The 12,181-nt window shown below is 35.2% G+C and overlaps 2 protein-coding genes, 1 long non-coding RNA gene and 1 pseudogene across 6 annotated transcripts; 1 reads left to right on the top strand and 3 right to left on the bottom strand.

The window, feature by feature from the left end:
• Positions 1 to 4,432: 4,432 nt before the first annotated feature.
• Positions 4,433 to 4,981, bottom strand: LOC147925172 (uncharacterized). Its single transcript, XR_015585316.1, has 2 exons — positions 4,728 to 4,981; positions 4,433 to 4,565 (listed from the first exon to the last, which is right to left on the bottom strand). It is a non-coding gene; the product is annotated as an uncharacterized LOC147925172 (long non-coding RNA).
• Positions 4,982 to 5,942: 961 nt separating this feature from the next.
• Positions 5,943 to 6,958, top strand: LOC147925171 (respiratory burst oxidase homolog protein C-like; annotated as a pseudogene). The gene is made up of 3 exons (XR_015585478.1): positions 5,943 to 6,230; positions 6,310 to 6,358; positions 6,439 to 6,958. The product of XR_015585478.1 is annotated as a respiratory burst oxidase homolog protein C-like (transcript).
• On the bottom strand, positions 6,747 to 8,279 carry LOC109129584 (putative ribosomal protein uL16-like, mitochondrial). Its single transcript, XM_019238012.2, has 2 exons — positions 7,922 to 8,279; positions 6,747 to 7,540 (listed from the first exon to the last, which is right to left on the bottom strand). Exons 1-2 carry the CDS (start codon positions 8,084 to 8,086, stop codon positions 6,923 to 6,925), a joined length of 783 nt encoding a protein of 260 aa, XP_019093557.1. The 5' UTR covers positions 8,087 to 8,279; the 3' UTR covers positions 6,747 to 6,922.
• Positions 8,280 to 8,341: 62 nt separating this feature from the next.
• On the bottom strand, positions 8,342 to 11,154 carry LOC104750012 (U-box domain-containing protein 12). 3 transcript variants are annotated; one of them, XM_087493510.1, is made up of 5 exons: positions 10,654 to 11,154; positions 10,349 to 10,465; positions 9,801 to 10,244; positions 9,558 to 9,708; positions 8,342 to 9,504 (listed from the first exon to the last, which is right to left on the bottom strand). In XM_087493510.1, exons 1-5 carry the CDS (start codon positions 10,930 to 10,932, stop codon positions 8,531 to 8,533), a joined length of 1,965 nt encoding a protein of 654 aa, XP_087349636.1. In that variant the 5' UTR covers positions 10,933 to 11,154; the 3' UTR covers positions 8,342 to 8,530. The 3 variants fall into 3 exon arrangements, with proteins under 3 accessions (XP_087349636.1, XP_010470044.2, XP_087349637.1); XM_010471742.3 differs by having other exon boundaries at positions 8,342 to 9,534; positions 9,579 to 9,708; XM_087493511.1 differs by having other exon boundaries at positions 10,650 to 10,780.
• Positions 11,155 to 12,181: the final 1,027 nt, after the last annotated feature.

Here is a 12,181-nt window from a genome sequence, read left to right as displayed (position 1 = left end):
TTCATGGATTCTTTTTAGGTTTAATTATATAAATTACCTCACTATATACTCTGCAAAAATGTCACCACTTCATTTTTGCAAATACGTACTTATTCTATTCTGTCGAAAGTTTTTGTCAAAAAATAGTTGTCTATTTGTTATTTCTTAGTCATGTACATGCATGCCAGCAATAGTTGCCACTGTCGAATTAGTACTCTAATTTCCAAACCACCTCAATATCAAGGTTATATCGTGTTTTGGCTTAATGAGTTCAAATGAGTTACGTCTTTATCATCGCCTTAACAATTCTCGCAACATCCTTGTAATAATTGCTTGGGTTTTGACCTTTTCTAGCTCTAAATCTTCTTGCTATGTCTCTTCATAACTCAATTAATGCTTAATTTACAGTTAATTTGTTATTCTGGCTCTGATTGGTACAAGACTTTTAAGATTTAAAAAAAATTAAAGCCTTCACAGCTATTTATTTGCCAGTCATACTTTTTTTTACTTTTATTTATTTTAAAGCTTTGTAAATCACTTTTTTTTATTTTCTTTCTATGTTTTCTCAGATTTTTTAAAGCGTCAAAACGAGGTCTTAAAATTAAACAAATATAAAACTGAATTGAATGATTGAATTGTGTTGAGTTGTATTGTAGAGGTTTGTCTCAGCCTATCAAAGAAGCTTCTAGCTAAAGAAGAAGACTTGAGGTCATATTGATTAGTTGAGATCAAAAGACAGGATCTTGGTTTCTAGTGCTGCAGATGTTCTCAAACTTGGAAATGAGATCTTCTTAAGGACATAAAGATCTTTTTCTATTTCTGTGTGATATTATTGGAATCTGCTTTTGAAGTTGGCTGTTTGCAGAGTTATCTTTCTCGATATGTGTTGGGGATTTGGTCATAACTTCCAAACCATAAACCCAAACCATGGTCTGCTTTCACCTATGACTCTCTATCGCTGATGTTGATCTTGCTACTAAGTTACAGAATTTTCTGGGTTGAATTGCTGCTTCGTCGATGTCGTGTATCAAGGATGGTTAACAAGTTTTTATGAAAGATACATCAAGGTCTTTGAAGTCTACAAAGAGTCAAGGTCTGTGTTCTGTTGATTGTGTGTTTCCTGTGGAACAGTTCTTGGTTGAAACACATAATCAACATCAGGGAGAAAAGCTAACTCATAGTGATAAAAGTATGAGATATGAAGAATAAGTTATGAGTTTGATGGAGTTGCAGTTTCATGAAGCTGGTTTCTTGTCTAACTTTGCCTCTGAGTTTGACTTTGCTATAGGCCTCAGATCTATGCATTGAAAGATGTCTTGAAATCTTGAAAGCAAGATCTTTTCAGCGATATAAAGGTATCCTTCTGATTCTGTGTCATTTGATGGGAAATTGTTCCCAAAGTTAGCTGTTCGCAGGTTTAACCATTTTGGATCTGCTTTGGAAAATTGTTCTTAACTTTCAATATCTAAACCCAAATTGTGATCCGCTTTCTCTTGTGGCCTCACATTGTTGTCCTTAATCATCCCACAACATTTTGGAATTTTCTGGGCTGTTTTGTTATTTCGTATATGCTCTGCATCAAGGCTGGAGAAGAAGCTCAAATCAAGACCTCATGGTTGGAAAAAGAAATAGAAGTTCTTAATGTTCCTAGGTCTGGTAATCACAATCAAAGTATTATGATCCATCAGTAAGTAATACGAAGTTGATTGTGAAGAAGTGTGGAAAGTCATCTGATCTGAAGGTGAATATCTTGCACCAAAGTCTGAAGTGTTCAAGGCAGACATTCACCTCTATGTCACTACCTCAGAGCTATGTCAATGTAAGTAAAATCTTCGGCGTGATGGAATATGATTACAAGGAATTAATATCTGCTGGGAGTTATTGTCACGAGAGAAGTGGTACTATGAAGATGTGAAACCCATATTTTTCTGTTGAAAATGGAGGTTTTAATGAGGAATGTCCTTAAAGCTCTTATCAGATGTTATTGGTTTTGTTCTCTGTTGTGCCTTGTATTGGTTGGGATTGTGTACAAGTAAGTTGTTGCAGAATATTCAAGAAGACCTCTGGGTGTTGGAAGAGAAGAGTAAGAGCGCTCGATTATTAAAGTTTAAGAGAAGGATTCACTTTCACTAGTAGTATAAGATGGTCGGGATCAATCTGAGGTAGAATACTCAGAGTTGTGTAACTCCGGTTCAGTTCTGCAAGGTTAGCGTAAGTGAGGTCTGCAAGGAGATGTTGTTCGAAATCAATCTGAGGTAGAATACTCAGAGTTGAGTAAATCCGATTAAGTTGTAACCCAGGAAGCTGAAGTGTCTTGTCAGTGAAAGTTGGGACATCGCTTTTGAAATTCAAGAAATTGTTGCTGCTCTAGTTTTTAAATCTGAGGATTGTTTATGAGGTTCTTCTTTTGTGTGTTGAAGAAGGATGTTCCAAATACTGAAACAACAACTGCTTCAGAAGCTGCAATCGTCTATCTTATTCACTGGTTCACTGTTGGGATCAAAAGATGTTGTTTAAAGGTTGCCTCAAGGTATATTCATCTGGATTTATCTCAACGTTACTCTTAAGGTGAAGAATATTTTTATGGTCATGATGTCTTTTCGGTGTTGCAAGCAACTAGTGTGTGTGTGTGGTTCTGTACCAAATCTCTGGTCTGTATATTGCTTGAGGTTCAGGAGAAGTTTCAAGAAAAGCATGGGTGAGATATGTATTGTAACTGGTTGATTTGGAAGATACCTCTACTTCATAAAGTACAGTATATGGATCTCTGATCTGCCTTAGTAAAGAAGAGCGTCTTGAAGCCTATATTTGCAAGGATGAAAAACAGTTTTCGATTAAGACTACTTAAACAAGCTAGTCTACAGAAGCAAAGACAGAAGTTGAGGCTATTCAGTCAGTGCTACATTTCACAAGATCATCATGGTTCGAGAGAATTGTCTATGTTTCCGCTGCGACTACAAAGGTATTATTTCGATGATCATGTTATTGCTTCTGATCAGTTTTGCTTCCCATTGTTCAAAGGCTGCGATTTGAAATGAAGCACCATGCTTGCTAGTGCTAATGAGGTTATGATTGAGTTAAGAGTCATCAGGTTCTCAAAGAGGATTTTAAGATGTTCTCACAGTTGTGTTCTCAAAGAAGTGTTCTCACAGTTGTGTTCTCAAGGAAGTGTTCTCGGCTCAGAACTAGTTTGTGTATCATCTTCAGAAATTAGCTGTCCTGTGCGTACGGCATGCTTTGATCCTGATTCTATAGGCGACAGCGGTACATTTCTGAAGATGGGTTAACTAGTTCTGAGCTACTCTCATATGTGTCATTGTAACCAAGTAATCATTGTCAATGGTTTGATGGCTGATAAAAACTTTTTTTTTTATCTCTCTCATTATACTTAAAAGCTCTCCAAAAGTTTATATATAAATTTTACATAAATTATTTTTACACATTAATTATTCTTATTTTTTTCTCCTTCTTTTAAGATCCATTTCAATAATAATTATTTTTATTTTCATTCTCCTCAGTTTAATATATTTTAATAATAAAAATAACAGCTTCAGTTTTAAAGTATTTGTTACCACCAACCAAATTTTAACAGTTAAAGTTTCTACAGTCAAAGCATCTACAACCAAATTCTTTACAACTAAAATTTTAAAGTTAAAGTCTTTACAGCCATAAGTAATAGCCGTTACCAATCAGGGCCATAATTAGTAACATGTGATTTGGCTGAAAAAACCACCATATACCCAAATCCACTCCTAATAACGCCTAAACATGATGATAATGATCAGTTAGTTGCCTTCAAAATTTAAATGCCTATATATGTATAAATTCGGGTTCATCAATTATATGTTTCAAATATACATGCAACTCAAAAGGACTGTACATTTTTTAAATTTTCTGAACATATATATAATCCATAACTAGCTAGACTGAATAAAATTAAGTGATCAATCTAAACAATTCTTATTTGAGCATTATGTGTGTTATCACCATTGTGCATTTCCCTAAGCAAAAGACTCACAATGCCTTTCAACACCGATATAAAGCCTAATTAATGCTATATAGCATATGTATAGTTATCTACAAATAACTGTATATACTTTTTAATTATTTATACTATAACTCTATATATATATATGTATCAAATTAACTAAATGTGTTTTAAAATTCGGAAAAGTAAAAAAAAAAAAATTATGTATATTGCAATTACTTTGTTTAATCTTGACATTTTCTATATTTTAAATTATTTTGACATTATTTTATAAATCATATATAATAAACAAGATATTTGGCGACTATCTAAATTTTAGCGACTATCTAAATTTTAGCAGATATCTAGTCATTTTCTGAACGATACATATCAAAATTATATATATGGACGAAGCAAAATGGATCACAAATAACACAAAAAATCAAGACTAACTTTTCATCCAAAGCTTATTTTTTTGCACGGATGTTATGAGATTTTTTTTTTTATTGATCTTATTATAAATTATATTTTACACATAGATAGAAAATAAAATGTATCCTGAAAAGAAATTCTAGAAACTCTCTATGCTTGCATTTCTTCCATCTCGCTAGTCTTCACTCTTCATCATGCATTACCACCACATAAACCATGTTAATTTCACCATACACACACACACATTCATAATACATAGAGCCCTTTTTTTTGGGTGCAAACCATAGCACATAAGCCTTAGATACGTAAAATTATATATATAGAGAGAGAGAGGTAGAGAGAGAGTTACCTCGAATATGAAGTAGAGGTTATAGGTGGAATATGTTTGCATATATGATCCACACAGTTTTTGTAGCAATGCGGATCGCTAACACTGCTGTAACATACTAAGTAACATTGCCTTTCACATGGATCTCTTCTTGCTTCTCCTCCAAAGGCACCAATCACCACCAAAATCAAAACCATCAAAACACTCCACTTGTTCTCCATATCTCTCTTTTTAATCAATTTATTTTGCTTCAAAACTTATATGTATATATTTCATTTCATGAAAGCTTTCTCTATATATAAATATGAAATGACTAATTACTTTGATGATGACCCTTAATTATGGAAAGCCTTCTCTTTGTGAAGTATTCAAACTTTTACTTTGACTCTACAAAAATGCATAAATTATAAAAATAACTTTGACTAATTTTGTATAAAGTGACAGAAATTAAATTATTCAACCAAAGAGAAACAAGTCAAATGAAATATGGATTTTTGTCAAATATGCCATATTTCTCAAAAAAACTTTCCACATGTGCCATATTGTTTTCAGTTTTTCAAAAATGTCATATTTGGCATTATGGCATAAACTGTTATCCACAAAAATGAGAAAAAAAACAAGCCAAAAAGGTCTACAAGAGGTTAAAATTGTCCACGAGGATTAAAGTTGTCCACCGAAAGTGTTAAAGTTATCCAAAAAGGTTAAAGTTGTCCACCTAAAAGATTAAAATTGTTTAAAAAAATTAAAGTTGTCTATCAAAAGGGTTAAAGTTGTCTACCAAACTAAATTGTCCACAAATTGCCATCAGTATGACACATTTGAAAATATTTAATCGATTATGGTAGATCTAAAAAGAAAAAATACTGTTCATGCCACATTTTGTAGTTTTTTCAATCAAATACCTATACCAAAAAAAAAAAATACCTATACCAAACAACATAAACAGATATAGACTATTTTTTATTAAATAATTTTATTGGATTTTTTTTTTTTTTTTTTTGCTATTATGACGTCTCATATTGTGTATTTTCAATGTTAGACTTCGATCTCTCTTACACGCAACTGCTTCAAATCTGAATAATTTTTTTTCAAATATACATTGACTACTTAAATTAAAGAAATATAATTGAATATTGTGTTCCTTAGACTTATTCTCTTGTCTCAAAAACTTAATTTTAGCCTGTAATATAAGAAATAAGTTGATAAATGTTTTAAATTTTTCGTCAAAAGAAAACTACTAAACATTTTCAGGCTGTGTTCTTCTATGGAGAGACCTGTAAGCTTTGACGTAACGGACTATGACCCCGACGAGAACGAGTGGGGGATCATCAGCGATACAATAATACCTTATAGCGGTCATATGAGCGGACCATCCTCACCAAACTACCAAACTCCATCCATAAATAACTCCGAAGCATTGTCTAGACGAAGATGTATAAGAGAAGATGTGATTGACAAATGTGAATTCTGGGGTCAAATAAACGATCAAAACTTCGATTCCAGGCTTATGATGATTCTTGACATGTAAGCTTTTCGGTTATTTCGATTTTGTATCTTCTTGGAATGAATGTAAAGTTGAAACAAAATAGCTAATGATTTGCAGTGCTGATAAAGATGGAGATGGTAGATTAACACAAGACGAAGTTAGACAAGTAAGAAGATGGTTTTACAGGGTAAATATCTTATGAATGATTTTGACTTTTGATCAATCTTAACAATTTTGTCTTGACAGTTTATTAGTCTTATAGCGTCTGCTAACAAACATGTTCACCATTGAGAACAAAGCTGATGAATATGCAGCACGGATTATGGAAGAGTTTGATTCAGATGAATATACATCACGGTAAAGTTTTTGTGTACGCTCCAATTTGCATCATAGTATCTCAAGAACTTGGAACTTTTGTAATGATTTTGAAACAGTTGGAAGGTTTTAAGATGCTGCTTGAAGAACTAGAAACAAAGTGTGTAACAACAAGTACCGATGAAACAGAAAAGCCTACGATGCTTAACCGGAATCCAATAAAGAAATGGTACAACTTACTGAAGAAATAACCATCTACGGAGACGAAATAGTGAAAACAAAAAAGATTACAAACATCATTTGTAGATGAGTGTTTTGATATTAAAATTTGAGCAGATTGTGAATGTAAAAGTGAACCTTGATTACAGCAACATAAGCATAGCTGCAAATTACTATAGCTCCTCCTCCTATAGACTTATCTAGAAGTAATGAAGTGGGTTTTAAGAGGCAACTTCGATGCTGCTATTTTAATAGCTTTCCTGGCTATTAACTCGGATACACCACCCATTTCGTAAATAACTTTACCTGGTTTAACCACAGCTACCCAAAACGCTGGGGCTCCTTTCCCACGACCCATACGCGTCTCAGTTGGTCTTGCCGTAACTGATTTGTCAGCAAATATACGTACTAGGACTTTTTGACCGCGTTGTATATGTTGTATCATTGCTCGTCGCCCAGCTTCTATTTGTCTAGATGTGATCCAACCGGGTTCAAGTGTTTGAAGAGCATAGCTACCAGTAAGATTCCCACAGGGAGCTATTCCTCTACTAAATCTTCCTCGATGGTGTTTCTGAAACTTTGATCTTTTCGGGAAATGGTTGACCGAAGTCTTTGCTCTTTTCGGGGTACTGCTGACCGAAGTCTTTGTTTTTTTCGGGGTATTGCTGACCGAACTCTTTGTTTTTTTCGGGGTATCGCTGACCGAACTCTTTGTACTTTTCGGGTTATTATCGCTGACCGAACTCTTGTGGATCTCTCTGACACGATTCACTGTTGCTGGAATTGTGAACCTGGAGTGCCATGTTCCAAGAACCTAACCCAAAAAGTGAATGTTAAAACACAGGCACACAAACCTTCAACTTCTATTTCTTGAAAACGTTATAAAGTGTTTTCATTGCTAAGTTGTTAAAAAGCATCTTCAAGAGTACTCTGCACATTCATTGTCACGCTTTATGAATATTAAAAATGTCTTCCGAGAGTACTGTAACCTTTGAACTAACCATTGCACGTTTAGCTATCATTAATTGCGAGTTCGTTAAACAGTAATCCGACAAATCAAATAGCTGAATGAATCAGAAAAATCAGAGAACTAAAATGGCTAATGAATCAGACGAAAAAAAAACCCACATTTCAAACAGTAAATTTAATCCGACAAATGAATCGAATAGGTAATGAATTCGAACAACCAACCCACCTTCTTGGGATTGATGTTGTCAAAAGTGACGGGAAGAGAGGAAGTGGCAACAGAAAGAGGAACAGGAACAGGGTGAGAGAGAGATGGAACAAGAGTGAGAAAGCGTCGGCTAATTATCTGATGACGAGTTTGTTCCAGGACGCGGCCGGACAAGAATCTCTGCATCTTGAGGCAATCAGATCTGTGTAGGACTAGGATGTGCGTGCTGCTCAAGCCCAAGAGATGAAGGCGTCCTTCTTCTAAACCCGCAGCGATTTTTTTGCATTTATTATTTGTCTTGTTTTTTTTTTCAATATTATTTGTCTTGTTTATCACGGCAAAATAAAGATAAACCAAAAATTAAATTGACATATCCAGGCCTGAACTTGGACAGATCAGCCCAACAAGCAACGAGATTATGAAACAAGATTACGATTTAGATTTACAAACACCAATTTTAACTTTTATTGTAAGATCCGAGCAAATGCGAACTTGAGATTATAAAAAAAAACTAAAAAAGGTGATTTACAGGTTTCAAAATCTTGGTTCTTGTTGTGTGAGTTTGGTGAAGAAAACAAAACAAAATGTGCACGACCTGTGTATGTAGAAACAAACCTTATAACGCTAAACTCAGATTAGAGAGATTTGATCTTCGACACCTAAACCAGACTGTTTCTGCTGGTCGTTAAAACGGCTAAAGCGGTTAAGTAACTGTGCCGCTTTGCGTTTCCCTCTGTCAGTACCATTCTCAGCCATTTCTATTAAAAGACTCATAATCCCTAATTTCTGAGCTTCAATCAAATGCTGCTGATCCCATGAACACAAGTGCACTAATACTGCAGCTGCGTTCTCTTTGTTCCGTGGTGACCCGCTTCTTATAAAATCTACCATAACATGAACCGCATCAGCGGCTCCAGCTACCATTTTCCCATCCGGGTGACTCGATATTATGGCTAATATAGCAAGTGCTTCATCAACCATTCCGCTTGCCGTCTCTGTTAGTAAACGCATTATCACGGGAACTAAACCGGCTCTCACAGCTTTTCCTTTGTTCCCTTGATATATGCAGAGATTGAACAGAGCAGTCGCCGCATCTTTTTTGCCTCTCTGTGATCCTTCGCTCAGCAAGGTCACAAGAGGCGGGATCGCTCCTGCGGTGCCTATTGCCACTTTATTCTCGTCTATAACCGAAAGGCTGAAAAGTGTGGCTGCTGCGTTTTCTCTAGCTTCCATGCTGCCTTTCCGGAGCACATGAACAATACCTGGAATCGCTCCACATGAATAAACAATCCTTTCTTTGTTCTCTTGGCATATCGAGAGGTTGAGAATCGATGTCACAGCGTGTTCTTGAATCCGGGAGTCACTGGATACCGTGAGGAGATTCACCAGAAGAGGGATGGCGCCGGATGCAGCAATGGCGACTCGGTTATGGTTGTTCTGTTTCGCTAGAAGACGGATTTCTCCTGCAGCGGATCTTTGGTCTTCAGGATGTTGCGATGTGAGCTTAGTTAGGAGTTCTTCAATCTTGTTATGTTCATCAGCAGAGGTTGAGGAGGAAGATGAGGCTTTACTACTCGGTTGAGAATTGTTGGGACGCTTTGGAGGTTCGATGCCATTGGATTCACACCATTGAGCTATAAGGCTTCTTAAAGCATAGTTTCGATGCCATTGGATTCACACCATTGAGCTATAAGGCTTCTTAAAGCATAGTTCGGTGTGACGGTATCACTTGTCAGCGTTTCTTGCGTCTTTGGACACGTCAAATGCCCTCCTTCAAGCCACTTCTTAATGCACTCACGTTCATACGTCTACACAAGATTCCGATAAGACCAGTCAATAAAACCGGAAACAAATTAAAGAGACACATAAATGGAATCATCATGCTTGTACAATATAATACCTGCCCTGAAGAAACAATAACTGGATCATTCATCAATTCTAGAGAAATCGGACAACGGAAATCTTCAGGCAGTATCGGCAAATTTAGATCACCATCTTGTGCCTTCTGAAGCGGTGATTTTAGTCTCATGGGAGCATCATCCAAGTTAGGATTATCGGTTTGAACAAAGTCCTTAATTCTCTTGAGAACCATCGACATCTTCTCAAAGCTATCACCTGGATCGCCGTCACTCAAACTGACCATATCAAGTAAAGCCAAAGACTCTTGCGTAAGGTCAGTTATAGTCATCAACTGAAGCTTCACTGCCACTCTCCTGAGCATATCCGAATCTGTTACACTGCCTGTATCATTATAAAGAGACATAACGTCCCTATATAACTCATCATCATACGCATCACCGCCTCTTCCTATTTCTCTTCTTAACTGAATTAGAACAAGCTCAACCTACACACAACAAGAAATGAATCCCAAAGCTGAAGGTTCAAGAAAACAAGAAAATGTAAAAAATATCAAATCAGAGCAGAAGACTACTATATATATCTCAATACCTGTTCTTTAAGCTCATCTGAAATTTCAAGATTCTCATAAGGGATTCCACTTAAAGCTTGTTCCAATAGAGCCGTCACTTTCTGAAATTTAACCATCACTTGATCTCTCTCCAACACCTAAACGAATCAGATTCAAACACAACACACAGATTCCAAAATCAATTCCAATTTCAATTTCAAATCCAACAACACACACACACACACAAGTGTTCGTCTCTCTATATATTGCATCACTATCACAAAAACTCAGATCTAATTCTCAGAAATCAAAAGAGGTAATTAAAATTGAAAATATACTCACACACCAGGTAAATTTTGCTAACTTGGCTAACGAAAGCGAGCAAATCCTTAGCAGGAACAAGCGATTCCTTGAGAGATAACAAAGCCGTCACCACTTGGTCAGGGATCGTTGATTCTTCACAGTTGTCTCTGATCTCTTCAAGCATAGGAAGAAGAAGCATCAATCGACGGGAGAGATTGCTACAGTGTTTCTTCATCGGTGCGCGGTGATCTGAAATCGAAGCGATTTCGTTTACTGAATCGATTAAGGTTTGGGCTAACTTGTGTTTCTCTGATTTCGCCATTTGAGAGGGGTGGTGGTGGTGAAAACGAGGAAACACGCAGAGGGGAAAAAGCTTAATCTAGCAATGGTCACGAGGTTTGACTCAAGCATGAAAGCTGTAACTGAGAAGACGAAGACGAAGACGACGAAGACACCTCCATGATGGACTCGTGACTCTTTAAAAACGGAGCGGTAATTCCGGGTCGGATTTGGGTTTTATTTTCTTCACCCAAAAAAAAAAAGTCAAATGGTCAACAAAATAAATACCAAAAGAACAAATATATGCAAAATTGGAGCATATATAGAAATAAATATATTTTAGTCAAATGGTCAACTTTTTGTTTTGGTTTTTAAATATAATAATTAAATTCGGTTTTAAACAATCATCTTAATATCTTTACAGTATTAAAATTTCATAATAAGTAACTATGAAATGAAAAAAAGAAAAAAAATACTAACTTGTGGGAAAGGTGATATGAGTAACATTTACAATTTTTATTACGTAATTTTTTTTTTCTCTTCATTTTTTAGCTAGAACTTGTAACTAAATACATCTTATCAAAATAAGCATTTCACTCATTTTTTTTGTATCAATCTAAACCTTAACCAAATTCACTATTACCAACATACATCTATTCCATTAAATTTATAACTACTCTTTATAACGACCACAACATCCTTTATATGTACCATCATCGCTAGATCTTTTATGCTTTCATATAGTGATTAATCAATGACCATCTAGCTCTCCCATTGACATGTACATAACTTTTCAACAAAAATCATAAAGATATTATTTAACAAATTGTGTTTTCATATGTAACACTATTTGTTTTTCAACACACTGAGGGTGGTATTAGTTTGAGATTTATAAAATTTTTTGAAGAATTCAACAAAATCAATAAAGTGAATAAGTGAAAGATTGTTAAAGATTGCTAGAGAGTTTTGTTGATTAGTTTTCTAAGATTGCTAGAGAGTTTTGTTGATTAGTTTTCTAAAATCTTGTAAAGTTCTTCAACCAATCCCTGTATTTTTGTGATACTTTCCATGACTTTATTTAGTAAAGAAAGTGTCTAAAATCATGAACCAATAATATAATAATTGAACTCATTAACAATCCTAGATGGGAAAAATGTCATCGAAATTCCTAACTATACATTTTCGTTGATTTAATGCATGAACTCTTCATTTGGTGAAATAAATACTCATTTTTTTGTTGACTTTGAAATAAATCATAAAGTCTTGTTGACTTTGCCAATTGAGGCACAATG

This window comes from Camelina sativa, chromosome 16, assembly GCF_030686135.1.
Source record: "Camelina sativa cultivar CO46 ecotype springtype chromosome 16, ASM3068613v1".
NCBI lineage: Eukaryota > Viridiplantae > Streptophyta > Magnoliopsida > Brassicales > Brassicaceae > Camelina > Camelina sativa.
This window is presented reverse-complemented; position numbering and strand designations above follow the sequence as displayed.